Source organism: Hemicordylus capensis, chromosome 6 (assembly GCF_027244095.1).
Source record: "Hemicordylus capensis ecotype Gifberg chromosome 6, rHemCap1.1.pri, whole genome shotgun sequence".
Classification (NCBI taxonomy): Eukaryota; Metazoa; Chordata; class Lepidosauria; order Squamata; family Cordylidae; genus Hemicordylus; species Hemicordylus capensis.
The window spans coordinates 107500339-107517214 of record NC_069662.1 but is presented as its reverse complement, the minus strand read 5'-3'; the positions used below and the strand labels follow the sequence as shown (position 1 = coordinate 107517214).

General features: G+C 42.0%; 1 protein-coding gene and 1 long non-coding RNA gene across 2 annotated transcripts in view; one reads left to right on the top strand and one right to left on the bottom strand.

Moving 5' to 3' along the window:
* LOC128330438 (uncharacterized) overlaps window positions 1-16876 on the top strand; it is a 65351-nt gene that overhangs the window by 40142 nt on the left and 8333 nt on the right. The window lies entirely within an intron of this gene.
* NEK10 (NIMA related kinase 10) overlaps window positions 6585-16876 on the bottom strand; it is a 192594-nt gene continuing 182302 nt past the window's right edge. Inside the window, exons 35-37 of the mRNA XM_053263336.1 lie at window positions 10908-10960; window positions 10758-10813; window positions 6585-9733 (exon numbers count right to left, since the gene is read on the bottom strand). Coding sequence (XP_053119311.1) covers window positions 9685-9733; window positions 10758-10813; window positions 10908-10960 — 158 coding nt within the window. The 3' untranslated portion in view covers window positions 6585-9684. The remainder of the gene's footprint in view (window positions 9734-10757; window positions 10814-10907; window positions 10961-16876) is intronic.

The window sequence follows — 16876 nt, the reverse complement described above, 5'->3', positions numbered from 1 at the left end:
GTGTAAATCAATCAATAAATCGTGTGTGTGTGTGTGTGTAGGGAGCAGGGGGGGAGAGTTCATAGCACTAGCTCTTACATCCCACTGAAGACAATGGTTACATTGGTGCTCTTTTGGCACAACCTTGGAAGAGAAGGAAGCCAGTGGTGGGATCATGACTCAACAAGACACTGGTAGGTTGATGGATGGCTACTGACTGTCCACTACCCATTTTAAAGAAAATCCTCTGCCTTTGTTGTTCTGACAATTTTTGCTGCAGGAAGAGCTGGGAAAATGCAGGCATTACTTTATTGCGGGGAAGACTGGGCTGACCTAGTTGATGTGTGAGAAATACTGGGATTGATTTATATATATCAGAACTGGGGGAAACGTTTTCTAAGTGCAACTATCTAGATGTCTCTGGAAGCTCACAAGGAGACATGAAAACAATAGTTTATCCCAAGTACCTGTATATATTGCCTCTGAAAATGGAGATTCCATTTAGCTCTTGTGGTTAACAGAAATGGCTTGCCTGGGCAGAGCTGAGGTGGAGGTGGTAAGGAGGCGCTTGACACTTTTGCCCATATGGAGCTATGACCTCTATTGAACTGAAAAGGGCAGCCTGATTGCACAACAGTGTTGTAGAACTGTGTGCTCATCAGACAGTTCTTGCAGACTAAACTGGATATATTTTGTGAGGGATACTTTATTCTGGATCCCAGGAATTGTGGCTCACAGGAAGGGATTTTCTCTGCTGGAGCTGGGGGCTTTCTGCTTCCTCGTAACTGCTGTGATGAGTTGATGGCGTGAACTTGAATTCCCCCCCCATTTTTTCATTATCTTCCTCACTCCAAGGGTCCACTGGAGAAGGGGTGATCACGGACCCCCACTCTTCTAGCCACACCCCTGGGTGGGCATTTAACAATTTCCCCAATATATTTCATGGACAGATATTTGGATTAATAGAAGAACCAGATCCAAATTACTGAATGTGAATTGGAGAGTATCCAAAGCACAAAACAAAAGCATAGAATTTAATAGTGCATGCTCCAAATATTATTATTATTACTTATTTGATTTCTATACCACCCTTCCAAAAATGGCTCAGATTCAAAATATTGAATCTGAGTGCTGAATTGAAATATTGAATCTGAGTGCTGAATTGAATACTTGCCTATTCACAAGGCCTATTAATTCACCTCCACCCGTCCAAATGGGGGGAAAAATGAAAGCAGTGGTGATGTTAGAGAGAGAGAGAAAGTTCTGAGTTGCAAAACAGTAACTTCAAGACCCTGCGTGCCTGTTCAACATGAATGACCCAGAATGCTTTGCAGTAAGAGGAAACATTCCACACAAACGAGCCTCCTCAGTCACCTCTGAAATTCTGCTATCATTGCAATAAAATGCACCAACTCATGTGTCTGTCAGACTTGAGATTAAAAGTCTTTACTGTTATCACTTATTTTTTTTGTAAATACGAGAACTACGGTTTCAGCTACAATAGTTTCAAATGCAGAATGCAGAAATTATAAAATGGTTCTGTACATGGCATTTGGAATGCGCTCCCTGTTGCGATAAGATCTTCCCCATCTCTGGCAATTTTTAAAAAGGCACTGAAAACATATTTGTTCATCCAGGCTTTTAATTAGATTTATAGCTTTAATACTTTTAATGTTGGGTTTTAAATAATTTTAATGTTAATGATTTTAATGTTTATATTATTTTAATTGTAAATCACCCAGAGGCACAAGTTTGGGGCAGTATAGAAATATGTTAAAAAAATTAAAAAAAAATGTATAATAGCTTTGCAAGACTTCAATAACTTGTTTTAATAAGTGCTTAACTTTGATGGATACATTCTGTTTATGTGTACGAATAGGTTTAGCATCGCTGTACCTGGTTTTTGAAGACAGCCTATTTGCCAGAAACAATGTTTAGACATTGCTTTGTTAATGAAGCTTTCCTCAACATTTTGGCTGAAATTTACAAACCTACAAATCTCTTCTGTCAATTAGGGCAGTGTTATTTGCCCTTTAAAACTGGTTTGTCCTTGAATGAAATAAAACTCATTTTCAATTCTGTCCTTGATATGTTCTGATGACTATATCTATTTCAAATAAGAAGTCTTACTAGTAAATCCCAAGATTCAATTAGTTCTCATAGAATAAAAAATAGCATTGTCAGTTAATATTTAATATCTGAAGGTCAAAGAATGATGCAGTAGTATTTGTAGAAGAATATTAGTCAATTTTATTTTAATAATACTTTCTCCCTGTACAACTGATGAAGAAATTCCCAGAATTGGCTATAAATACTTTTGTACAAACTGTTTCCATACTAAACAAAAATAATTTAATATTTGATAATATGCCAGCTATTCAAGTCAGTTACCTCCTGACCTAATTTGAAAATATACAGATAGCAGGAATTACTGCCCACTCAGCAACACAGAGGGCAGATGGTCCAAGTGCAGACTATTTGTAATTGGTTTATTATATTATATTATTATTGATTCATTATATTATATTATATTATATTATATTATATTATATTATATTATATTATATTATATTATATTATATTATATGGGGGGAAATGTGCCCTTTTGCCAAGATACTGGCATTATGCAATTTTGGCCCCAAACAGGTCATGTGTAGTTCAACACTAAGAAGGTGAGAATAAGGTCAATTCCTGTAAGAGCTTCACGAGTTCTCAAACTCCAGGGGATTCAGACTATTATTTTCCTTTTGAGGTTCAAAAGGTCAGCCCAAGAAAGAAGATACTGAACAAACAGAAGCTTAAGCTATTGCCCTTATTGGTCAAAATATTGGGAGGGAGGAGCTAGAGATAAAAGTATTTAAGCCCGAAAGAAAAAAAGAAAACCAGATGCCCTGCTCACATATTATGTTCAACACGCATACAGTAGTCGACTTCCTGTCTGCAGCCTGCATTCACAGGGCCTGTACCCAGGTTCACTTTTAAATGCACGCTTGTACAGTCATTGACACAAATACATGTACATGAGTACAGGGATCTTTATGCACATACAAGAGAATGTCTGAATACCATTGGGATAACAGAAGTCAGAATAAAGGGTGAAGAAGAAGCTATTGGAGAAAAATAGACCAAGAAACCAGGAAAGAGAAAACAAAGATGAGGTGGAAGAAACTGTTTGGTTTCAGAACCTGATTGAAGCAGAACAATATAGTTCAGTTGAGCTGGATGCATTCCCCCATTGTTATTTTTGTACCTTAAGGCTTACTACAAAAAGGTTTTTGATTCCTCCTTGTTATACAAACCTGTTTATTGTTTTTTTATTTCCCATCATTGTTAGGCCCCATTCGCACATGAAACCAAACTGGAGTTGAACAGGGCAGAGGTTGGAATTCATGTGCGTCCGAATTCATGAAACTGCGGTTTTGTTGCAAAAGTGACCTGCGGTTTTCCTCACCAAATTCTAGTTTGAACCTTCAGTTTGTAGTGAGTTTTGCTGCTCCAACCTGAGGTTTGAAGGTGGCAGTCCTATGCCCAAATGCTGATGCCTCCATAACCACGGTTTTGTTTTGTTTTGTTTTCTGGAACCATAATCACAGAGAGGGTGGCCCAGACCCACCCAGGATCATGCCCACTCCTTGCCTGCTGTGCTTCACACTGGCCATCTCTCTTAGCATTTGCCGCACCCCATCTCTGTTCCTCAAGCTGTTGTACGGCAACAGGGGTGCCGCCATCCCACGCTTCTAAGCCTGTCAAAGGGGAATGACACATGGAGGGATGCCCACTTTCTACTGTGTCTCTTGTTCCTCCCCACTCTAGGAAAGAGGACTGGATGGCAAGACAGGAACTCATTGTTTTGTTCACCAAATATATATTGATACAGAAGTATGTTCACAAACACATGCATTCATGGTGGCACCATAAACCAGACAAGCTGATTAGATCACTGCAAAGATAACATATGTCAGGGCAGCGATACCTGGGTTTGCCTTTAAAAAGCAGCCACAACCAGGAATTATTGAATAGCACTGCTTTATTTTTTGTACAATAAAGTTGGGGAAGGGGGATCCAGCCCCTTGCCCTTGGGTAAAAGCATGCAGTCTCTGGTGTTACTCATGAGAAGAACCATCCAGCAGGAACAGTATTGCCTCCAGTTACAGGAGAGATCCCTCCTATGTGATGAAGACAGGTGGTGCTCTGGAGCAGACACCTGTCATATGAGAGTGGAAGGCCATGGAGAGACCCATTCACAACTCATAAGTAGGGATGTGTGAACCAACTCAAGGTTGAGCCAGTTCACCATTAAACCAGGCAAGCTTGAGGGCTCACCCATGAGCCAGACTGAATCCAGTTCAACTTGACCTCGAGCCGAACCCCTCCAGGCCAGCTTGGGGGCCGGTTCGGGGTTGTAAAAACAAAAATGAATATTTGTTTTTTAAAGCTTACTGGTGGGTCCCGTCAGTCTCTGGGTGTGTGTGCCATGGCTGTGGGGGGCCTCTGGAGGTTTCCACCTTCCCCATCAGCCTCCCTCAGTCTTCTATAGGCCAATTCAGCCCACTTTCAGGCCATTTCTGCCTTCTCTGTGGTTGCGGCGGCCATTTAAGGGGCTGCTGCCTATGCGCCTTAGCCATTTGTGTGACCGGATCATGATGCAGGCCATGCAAATGGCCAGGGTACATGCACAGTGGCCTCCAAAATGGCCACTGTGGCCATTGAGAGGTCCAAAATAGCCTGAAAATGGTCCAAACCAGTCCACAGAAGACTGGGGGAGGCTGGTGGGTGAGTGGGGACATCCAGACACACACACTCCAGCCACAACAGCACCCCCCATGAGGCCACCAGTAAGCTTAAAGAAAATGACGTTTAGAACCCCAAACTGGCTCTAACTCAAGCCGAGCTGGGGCTCTAGTTTTGGGGCACAAAACCAAACATGCCCAGTTGGGTTCAAATAGGGTCTGTACTCAAACTGAACTGGGCAAACCGATTTTGTGCACATCCCTACTCATAAGAAGAACCATCTTGAGGTATACAGGGATGGAGCAGAATAGTTAATAATGTGCGATGATGCACCTTCTCCCAAAGGTCACTCTCTCACAAGAGAGAAAAGCCATGGAGACATGCTGAACGGAAGCTGAACGGAAGCTGCTGCCAGCCTGGTTGCTCGACACAAGCAAATCACAGGGATGGATACCCCAGCAATACCTTTGCCTGTCTTAGCAAGTGCTACTAATAAGTAGTCCAAGCAGGCCCTCTTCCAGTCTGGTTGTCTATTTGCACATATCCATGTTTGCTTTTGCCCAGTGCGATGACTCCACATTCCTGGGATTGCTGAGAACTGGGGCTCCCCTCTCCTATGATTCCTGCAGTGGCTGATCTGCATATACTGCAACACCGGTTGAAACCTGGGATATTTGAATGAGAGTAATAACCTATCCCAAGGGGCCCAGTGTTTCTTTAGTCTACTGCCTGGACACATGGAGCAGCCACTGCTCCTTGGGAGTATGAAAGGGATGGCTGGAGAGGAGGCATCATAGTGTTCTAATATTTACCTGAGAGAAAAGGGGGCCCACATGTGGGGGCCCTTGACTTGAATGGCCTAAATCATGAGTGCAGTCTGGCAGAGATCTTGGAGCCTTTGTCCTCCCCAGTAGACTGGCCTTCTCATGAGAGGGCTAATCCCCCAACAGAGGGGCAGGAGTGTGCTTGGGTGTTCCTGGTCTACTCTGCTGTGGTCGGTCATCACAAGAGCATCCTTGGTCGCACTGGACCAGACCCTAGGATCCTTTGCCCTCCCCTCATATACATATTCCCTCCTAGGAAGTCATCACGATCTCTTCCTGGAGTAACAGGAAAATGGTGTGCCTCTGCATCCCCCCCGCCCATTGCAAGCATTTGTGCATGTGCAAGACTGTTTTGGTGCAGGACTCTTACAAGGGTGGCAGTGCAATAGCTGCCTGGAGAACGGTTTGAATGACATTTAAAGGGATTTAAATGCCCTTTCCCAGCTGAGGGTGGGTGGTCCATTCTGAAAAGGCACAATCGCACTCAACATGCCCCCTTGAAGATAGTGGCCAATGGCTGCCGCCCTGCAAACATTCTGAAACCTTGCCACAGTCTAGCAAGGTGAGTGCTACAGAGCTTGCTGGGATGAGCCTCGTTGGACCAGGAAGAGGGAGTGGCTCCCCTGTCCTGAAACTGGAGGTTGCCAGGCCACAGTTGGATGAACATCTGCAATGCAGTTCACAGTTACAAAAAATAACCTCAGCTTCGTTGACCTGCAGTTTGCCATTACACACTAATGGGGCCTTAATTTTGTTATTCATTTCCCTTGGTTTCTGAAACTTTGTTTGCAAGCCCATGGCTAATTGCCATCCCATTCTACACTACTCATTACAAGTAAATTGGCCAAGTTGTGTATTAAAAATGTTACAGTAAAGCACTGGAATGATAAGAAGGTGCCTAGTCTTGCACTAGGATTAGATCAAATCCACAGTACTAGTTCCAGTTCTTATTAATGAGCTAATGGCAGCAATAAGATCTCCAAAGCCTATCATTTCCTATAATGTAAGTATGTAACACTCATGCCAAATAATCAATAATATTAGCAAAAATTGTGATAAAATTAGCAGTGGTTATGAGTATATTTTATTTACCAGAAAGAGAAATAAAACATTCAGGTATCAACTGACATAGCATACCATTAAAATTAAGTTGGGGGGGGGGTGTTATCTAAAATACTTCAAAGCAAAATATTTATAGAGGAACAAAGTATAAAGAGGCCACTTATTTCCTGCCAACTTTGGAAAACAAAATGGCCGTAGGAATAGCAACTCAAGTTCAACTGCAAATGGAAGTAACTGGGACTTGCAATTTCTTGTAAATACAAAGTAACAATGTCTGAAAGCAAAACTACAATCAAAATTTGATGGCCTTCTGCTTAGAAGTCTCCCCTCCCTCCATCCGATGGTACTTGAAAATAGAAGCCATTACAAATGCAAATTTTAATGCTCCCCAGTGATTGTGGAGTCTTGTGTTCTAAAAATAGTAAGATGCCATGATTACTTTGAAATTCCTAAGATGACGAATGCTGAGTTTTGAAGGTTGTCAGTATAATTACACACATTTTAAATTTATTTTTGTTAGCAATCAGCATACTTTATTATTTGCAATATCAAAATGTGTAATCACACTTTAAAATGGCTCCTACATTACAGAGCGCTGCAGATGGTACCTTTAAATCCAGTATCATTATCCTAGACTTTGGTCTATGTTTTTTAATGGCAATATACATTGGAAATGAAATTATACCTATGCAAAGGTTCCTAGGTTCATTGCAATAGCATGAAGCAGAGCTTCATGGAAATTTATGGTGGTATGCCATATGGCTGACTTAAGATGAAAGAATGGTGAACTATGGTGAACTATGCTTTGGTATATTTCTGGGGAAGCAACCGAGGTAGCTCTATTATAATTATAACCCCTTAACTATAATTAGAGGGGTTGGGATTGCAGTGGCAGGGTGGGAGAGAGAGGCTTTATACATATATGGGGAATTCCATTTAACCCACTTTTGCTGATTCATATTCCTCAGCATTGGTTGGGATGCCCTCCTGACCTTCCAAAGTAGCTTGAAGTGGGGAGGAACATGTAAGGGACTACAGTGGCAAGGATGGATGGGAAAGCCCGACTGTGTGAAGAGAATTTTACCCATGTTTCTTTGGATTCAAGCAATTGTTGGCAGATACACAAAAGTGCAGTTACTATTATTCCAAGAGTGTTTTGTGTGCTTCTATTTCTGAGCAACCACCAGAATTACAGTGGTTTTCACATAAAATGCTGTGATCCACCTTATGTTGGCTGAACTGTTTGCCATCTATGATTTGTTGTTTCATACTTTATACTAGGGATGTGCAGAATGTTCTGTGGTTGGAACATTCCTCCTCGAAATGGGCCATTGTTAGTGTTCAGAGCTCAAAACAGAAGGCAGCCTGTTTTGTGCTTGGAACACAATAATCCGTTCTGAAGTGGAATATTCTGACCCATTCCAAGAGCCATTTTGGAATCCAAAATGACAGTCTTCTAGCTTCTCCACACTCACGGTGGCCATTTGCACCACCACACAAATGGCTACCATGCATGTGCAGAGACCAGAAGAGGGCCAGAATGTTCCAACAGAATGGCGCTGTTCCGTCAGAACAACCAGCTCGACCAGTTGTTCCGACAGAATGTTCTGTGCATTTTGCAGTCCGTTCCAAGCACATGATGTAAAATGTGTTTCGTGCACACTCCTAACTTTATACAGTTGCTCAGGTCAACTGGTGTTTGTCATGGTGAACAATAAAGTATAAATGAGAGACGTACACTTTCAAACACATAATTGACCCACACCAAGGAGCCTGGCAAATCACTGCCTGCAGATGGTGCCACAAGCATTTGGGGATCTGCATCTTCCTTATGCATCTTCCCTTATGCTTATCATGTCAATACTGTGATACCACCACTATAGCTGGGCTCCCTTCTGCAGTGTGAAGCAGCTCTAAAATAACTCACTGACAAGTCTTTGCTGAATGATGTCTAGATTGTCTAGATTTCAAATGGTCCTTTGGGGCTGGTCTTAAATCCAGTCATGTTGTTGGCATTAAACTGGGATGGTTTAGAATAGGTTTCTTACCACTTAGAAGAGGCTTCTCTGAATTGCACTCATCACTTCTGCCTGAACTACTCTATCCTGTTTAACTAGAGTATCATATATAATGGATACTATTACACTGTCTACTAGTTTGGGTATGTAGTATACATTCTACTGCAGAAACAGCACCACTATGTACACATTACATGCAGTCTCCTTTAAAGGGTCAATAGCTACCATTAAGTATCATACACTGGCTCCTTATTCACTGAAATCTCTGAAAAGGTGGCAAAATAGAAGAAAAAGTAACAATGAATCAAGGAACTCCACTTTCTTACTTTACCTGTATCTCTAGAAATGTGTATATTTTTCCAAAGTGCATTGTGCTACAAATCAAATTAGCAGAACATTGGTTACATTTAGCTATTTATTCTCTTCTATACCTGTGTGCATGTGTATATAACACTGAATATAAATGTACAGTTTTTCATATATACATATAGACACTGCCACTTATCTGTTTATAGAATCTAAGTTTCAGTTCTGAGATTTAACAATTATTATAAGTCTTCTCTTCAAATATATTTCAGACCACTTAACTCTGATATAGTAAAGGTGTGAACTATTTGTTTGCCTTCCACCTTACGCCTTCTGATTTTAATCTCCTTATAAAATATATTCTTATTATAAAAGATAAATCTCTGATGTAACCAAATCTATAAAACTTAAAATATATTGCCAACAATCCTGAGTGTTCACTAATCCATTCAAAATGATATAAAAGCAGCAAGAATTCACTGGGAGGCATGCTGCTGTCATCTTAATGCAGGCACCTGGAAGGATTTCCACATTTTGCACATACAGACAAAAATATATGGCAAACACCTACTGCCACAGTAATATGCTATGGTTCTACTGCTTGGAGGACACTTTGTAAGCAACATTTCTTCAAACACCCAAATGCTTTCGCCTTCCTTGTGTTTTAAGCAAAGTGCGTCCCTTTGGCAATGACAATAACAGTTGAAGTCAAGGCAGTTAGACCTCATTAGAAAACATGCCACTCTAGTCAGAATTCCAGGTGCTCATCTTCTAGCTGGATGATTCTTTGTTCCCCATGGATAATATTGATACCTAAAAAGATGGAAGTAGTTGTGTTTTTTATTATGATAAATTACACAGCATTTATAACCATTTATAATCTGAGTCAGATTCAATCTTTGTGCTATCAAGTTGGCATATTAAAGAGATGTGTCAACAGAGACAAGGGAAAGCTGAACATCTCAAAACTGGTGACAAGGAAGAGATCCTCTCCAATGTTTATTTGCGGGGTATATGCTCTGCTGGGAGTGAAATTCAAATATAAAAACTTAACACAAGGCACCAACATGACGTGAAATGTTAATGTAACCACTACTGAAATTAGTAGAAAGGCTTGTGTTTAAAGGGGTATATATTATTTCAGGTTCCAACTGAAAAAGTCCATTATGGCTAGAAACATCAAATTCAGTGCAAGACCAAAAGTTGCTTTGTTCCTTCAGAAACGTGAGCCGAAGTAATCCGATATGTGTGAATCAAAAGGACACAAGAGCTTTTATAAACTTGGTTGACATGCCAGTTTGGCTTTTTTAGAATGGGGTAGGGAAAGTCTCAATTGCTGAAGTTTAACAGCAGTTGTGTAACACACTGATATTCACAATGACTGAATGCCTTCTTTCAAATTCTTTAAATCTTTTTGTTTTTAATTTTCTGTTCTCTCCTTCTTCTCTTCAGTGTTCTTCCTTTTGTACAGCATCTAAATAATATGCCAGTTAGACTAATTTTCAGTCCTGGAATTCTTTATCAGTATTTGTTTTTCACAAGAGTTTTTACAACAACTTTACATCCATCAAAGTGAATAGATAGAGGTGCCTTTCATTCTGAATGTGCTTTTAGTAGGAAATGGGCTATAATGAGAGGAAATCACTACAAAGTATGTGCTGTTCCTGTTAGACTGCAGCAGCTGTGTCCATCAAAAATATTGCCTATAATGCTCAACATCAGTTTTACCCAGCACTTGCCTACATACTATAACATTGTGCATGAAATTAAAACAGAAAAAGTTGTGTTTATCTAGTGCACCATAATTTAAAATATTTTTGAAATAAAGCTCACTTACCTATTTGAGGTGAAATTGTAATATCCACATTCTTCTAGAACCTCTTCGATCACAGTCTACAAAAGGGAAGGACAATGGGTTGTGTTATTTGTTACTAAAAAGAAACTAAAAGGCATTGACAAAATTGCTAGAAACAATGTAACATCTGACCTGCATTTGCTCATATGTCATTCCTTCATCCATATCAAAAGTGCTAGGAAGACCTATAAGTAAATTGTATCAGATAATGTTTGATAACTGACTGAACATTCCTCTTTTATATTCACAAAAACCATAACATAGAAAACATACATTAAAAGCTGAGATCATTTTAAGGTATAGCATACCGTTAGCTATAAATTAGCAGCCTTGGGGAGTGAGAGATGCACTTAAGTAATTCTGTAGCCTGGACCTAAAGGCCTTTGGAGCCCCTCCCCTGCAAGTGAGGCATCACCCCCCCCCGCCACACACAGCATGACACACACAGTATTTTTAACACGTTGGCTCTTGAGGGCACAAACAGCAATGGAATCACAAGAGTGTAAGAATATAAAACAGGTATATTTATGCAAATATGTATTAGCAGAAATATTTCAACACACAGCTTAATATATTCCCATCCTACATATTTCTTTTCCTCACTCCCCTCTCTGTCTCCAAAGCAAATGTCATGATCAGAGCCTGGGACAGATCACAGTGTGGGCTGGTGGCATGGCCTCCACACCATCTGGGACATACCCAAGAGGATTTGGGGGGGGCCCTGGGGGTTTGGAGGCCCTGACTTCGACCCAGGATAAGAGCCCCTCTGTTAGGGGTTATTAATTAATTGGTAGAAAAATATTCCATGTACATTTTTTCTGAAATCACAGTAACAATTCACAAAGGAGAAAGCAAAAAGCAGACAGTGAGGGTGAAATGTCAATTGCAGATTTAAGCTAATCACTTGCAGCAATCCACTGATTTGTGTTGGGCTTGATTTGTGGTACAGAACTTCTGTGTATGAGTCAGTTTTCCAATTCATCTCAATAGAATTGAGCTGTTCTGAGCATTCTTTTATGCAGGTGATTTGGTTCCCTGCATTTAAGTTAATATGCATATCTCAAAACTTGGAGATCTCACTATCAAGATGACTGTTATTTTCATGGCTATGTAGGGAATCAGAAATAATGGCCAGATTCCAAGAGTTCCTCTAATAACACTCAAGTCCTTAGCTTTGGGTATATTCCATTTTCTGTGCAACATCACACAAAAATGCTTTCTCAGGCACTTGCTATTTTACCTTGCCATCTGCAGCATATTGTAAATTAATGATCTGGTCACATTCCAAAGGCCAGAAGAGTAAAACAGCTTCACTGTAGGGCCAAACTACAAGTTACATAGTTGATTTTATTGTTACATTTTTATACCACCTTTCACACTGGTAGAGGGAGGCCAGCAGCAGCCCGTGTCTGGCCACAGCAGTGGCCCCCATTGCCCTGCCTCCTGCATCTATCAGACATGTGTGGTTAGCCACGCCCCCTACGTCTGATGTCAGATGCGGGGGGCATGGTCTAGCTCCCGGACTGGGCCAGGCAGCCTGGTTCGGGAGCTAGACTGGGGCCAGCGCTCTCCCTTAGAGCAGGGACAGCTGCTCCTGGCTATGCTGCAAATGCAGTGCTGGCCATTTAACTCCCGAACAGGGCCGCACAGCCCCGTTCGGGAGCTAAACTACGCCCTGCGCATCTGGCGTCTGATGTGGGGGGGCTTGTTGGGGCTGCAAAGGGTGGCCACTGAGGGGCGGCGGCCTGAGTTCTTTGAACCCGGTCGCCCAACAGTGGCTATGCCCCTGGCCTTTCGTTAAAACAATCTCAAGGCAGTTTACAAAAATATTTAAAACAATATAAGACTATAAAATTAAACAATAAAAATACTGAAATGGAATATAAAAATACAAATCTAATTAAACATTTAAGCACACACACGATATAGCCATAAAATACAAAGCAGCAACAACAAAAAACACCACTCGGTAATACACTAGCCCAATATATTAGTTTTTTCATTGAAAATAGAAGCCATAGGCTAGCAGGGAAGAACAGGATTGGGACCTCCTAAAGATAGGATATTTTTAAAAAATATATACCAAAAAACTTCATCCCGATGCCACAATCAATGTAAATCATTCTGCCTGAAGCTGCTATCATTTACCTCCTAGGGTCCAACAACATGTTTAATATAACATGTAGTTTGGCCCTCATTTGCTACATGCTGATCTTAAATTTATGTACTTAATCAGTTCCACAGAGCTTACTTACACATACTTCATACTTCTGAGTAAGCATGCTAAGAATAACCATCTTAGAATTTTCAGTCACTCTGGACACGCAGGTGTCCATTGTGCATGCACTGTGGCCTCCAAAATGGCCAGAACTACATAGAGGCCCAGAATGGGCCAAAAACCACCTGAACCAGGCCATTTCAAGACCGGGGGAAGGTCAGCGGGGGGGGAGGGGGGACCACTGGAGACTCCCCCCCCTTGTGCAGTGCTGCCTGGAAGCAGTGAGTCCCTAATTTTTTTTTAACAATTAGAAAACCCAAGGTGGGGTTCAGCTTGACCTCGAACCAATCTGGAGCCGGTCCAGCTCAAGGTCAGTTCAATGTCGAACCCTTGAGCCAGGCCAGTTTGGTGTCGAATGGGTTCAAGGTTGAGCTGGTTTGCACAGCCCTACTAAGAACATGACAAACACAAATGAGTTATGCTACATGGACTTCAGTGCAAAAAAGGGTGTAGTATGAGGTAGGCAACCTCAGCTCTCCAGCTGTGGTTAAACTACAACTCCCATCATGAAAAAGATGGGATACCCTTTAGGCTCCTGACCCATAAACTATGAGAGGAAGGCAAGAAAGGAGAGTCCCACACCATGGAGCTCATACCATCAACTTCTAAAGGCTCTGACCAATAGCCTGATATTTTTCTTTTTTCCCTTTTCAATTGTAAGATTGCCTTGTGTGAGTTAGCAAAAAGGCAATATAAATGAAGTAAAAAAACAAACCACTAGCAACTGAGGGAATACTGAGGGGGGGCAAGTGCATTTATGGGTGGACAAGCTGTGTCCCACATATTATTAGCTGTGTCCCACATATCCCGTTCAGCAAAAGCCACCCTTTAAAGTGTGAGGGTGCAAAGGATTCAGATAAAACAGAAGAGGGCAGAGCAGAACCGCATAAAGAGCAAACGGGAGCCTGTGCCAGCTGATCAAAGAGTCAAAAGAAAGATAACATACATCAGGTGAGAGATTCAGCGTATAGGTGCTTATATGCCAGTGCCAAAAGCCTCTGAGCCAAGATGGGTGAGCTGGAGTGCTTGGTTGCTAATGCAGAAATAGATATAGTGGGCATAACAGAAACATGGTGGAACTGTGAGAACCAGTGGGACACTGTTATCCCTGGATACAAACTCTATAGAAAGGACGGTGGGGGCACCCTGGAAGTGGAGTAGCACTGTATAGGATAGAATCCAGCAAGCTAGAAAACCTATATGGACTGGAGTCCTCCACAGAAACCCTGTGGATGACAATACAAGGCCTGAAAGGGAACATGCTACTGGGGACGTGCTATCGCCCTCCGGATCAAAATACTGACAGTGACTGGGAGTTGCAGGAGGAAATCAGGGAGGCGTCAAGGAGAGGCAGGGCTGTAATAATGGGTGACTTCAATTACCCACACATAGACTGGGTAAATTCACAGTCAGGTCATGACAAAGAGGTCAGATTTCTAGATATGCTAAATGACTGTACCCTAGAACAGTTGGTCTTGGAACCAACCAGAGAGAAGGCGACCTTGGACTTAATTCTGAGTGGCACCCAGGACCTGGTGCTTGATGTCAGTGTCATCAACCCTTTAGGGAACAGTGACCATAGTGCCATGAAATTCAGCATACATGTGGGGAGAGAATCACCAAGGAAGTCTAACATAGACATTTCTAATTTCAGAAGAGAAAATTTCTCCAAAATGAGGAGTATGGTGAAAAGGCAGCTGAAAGGGAAAATCAGGAAAGTCAGTTCGCTCCAGAGTGCATGGAGTTTACTCAAAACCACAATACTAGAAGCCCAGTTAGATTGTATACCCAAAAGAAGGGAAGGTACCACTAAGTCCAGGAGGATGCCAGCATGGCTAAAGGGTACCATCAAGGAAGCCATAAAAGGGAAGAAGACTTCTTTCTGAAATTGGAAGGCCTGTCCAAATGAAGAGAACAGAAAGGAGCACAGACTCTGGCAAAAGAAATGCAAGGTGACAATAAGGGAGGCAAAAAGAGAGTTTGAGGAACATTTAACCAAAAGTATCAAGGGGAAAAACAAAAACTTCTTTAAATACATCAGAAGCAGGAAACCTGCCAGGGAGACGGTTGGACCATTAGACAATGAGGGAGTGAAATGAATTATTAAGGAGGATATGGAGGTTGCAGAGGAGTTCAATGAGTTCTTTGCATCCGTCTTCACGGCAGAGGATACTGAGCATATACCTGTTCCTGAACCATGCTTTTTAGGGATGGAGGCTAAAGAACTGAGTCAGATAGAAGTGACAAGAAATGATGTTCTAAATTGTCTGGAAAAACTGAAAACTAACAAATCACCAGGGCCGGATGGCCTCCATCCAAGAATCCTCAAAGAACTCAACTGTGAAATTGCTGGACTCCTTGGTAAAATATATAACTTATCCCTGAAATTGGGCTCTGTACCAGAGGACTAGAGAGTAGGAAATGTTACACCGATTTTCAAAAAGGGATCCAGGGGCAATCCAGGAAATAACAGGCCGGTTAGCTTAACGTCCGTTCCAGGCAAATTGATGGAAAGCATCCTCAAGGATAAAATTGTAAAGCACCTAGAAGAACCGGCCCTGCTGGGAGTGAACCAGCATGGCTTCCGCAAAGGTAAATCTTGCCTCACCAAACTTTTCTTTGAGAATGTCAATAAGTGTGTAGATCAAGGTGATCCAGTTGACATAGTATGCCTGGACTTCCAAAAAGCTTTTGACAAAGTTCCTGATCAAAGACTCCTGAGGAAACCTAGCGGTCATGGGGTACGGGGACAAGTACATGTGTGGATTGCTAACTGGTTGAAAGACAGGAAACAGAGAGTAGGGATAAATGGAGAGTTTTCACAATGGAGGGAAGTAAGAAGTGGGGTCCCCCAGGGATCTGTACTGGGACTGGTGCTTTTTAATTTATTTATAAATGATCTAGCTGTAGGGGTAAGCAGGGAGGTGGCCAAATTTGCAGATGATACCTAACTCTTTTGGGTAGTGAAATCCAAAACAGATTGTGAGGAGCGCCAAAAGGATCTCTCCAAACTGGGGGAGTGGGTGACCAAATGGCAAATGCACTTCAATGTTGGCAAGTGTAAAGTGATGCACATTGGGATGAAAAACCCCAGTTTCAAGTATACGCTGATGGGATCTGAGCTGTCGGTGACTGACCAGGAGAGGGATCTTGGGGTCGTGGTGGACAGCTCGTTGAAAGTGTCGACTCAATGTGCGGCAGCTGTGAAAAAGGCCAATTCCATGCTAGGGATCATTAGGAAGGGGACTGAAAATAAAGCGGCTAATATTCTAATGCCCTTATACAAAACTATGGTGCGACCACACTTGGAGTACTGTGTACAATTCTGGTCACCACATCTAAAAAAGGACATTGTAGAACTGGAATAGGTGCAGAAGAGGGCAACCAAGATGATCAGGGGCCTAGAGTACCTTTCGTATGAGGCAAGACTACAACACCTGTGGCTATTTAGTTTAGAAATAAGATGACTGCAGGGAGACATGATAGAGGTTTATAAAATCATGCATGGTGTGGAGAAAGTGGGTAAAGAGAAATTCTTCTCCCTCTCCCATAACACTAGAACCAGGGGTCATCCCATGAAATTGATTGCCGGGAAATCTAGGATCAACAAATGGAAGTACTTTTTCACACAACGCACAATCAACTTGTGGAATTCTCTGCCACAAGATGTGGTGACAGCCAACAACGTGGATGGCTTTAAGAAGGGTTTGGATAACTTTGTGGAGGAGAGGTCTATCAATGGCTACTAGTCGGAGGGCTGTGGGCCACCTCCAGCCTCAAAGGCAGGATGCCTCTGAGTACCAGTTGCAGGGGAGTAACAGCA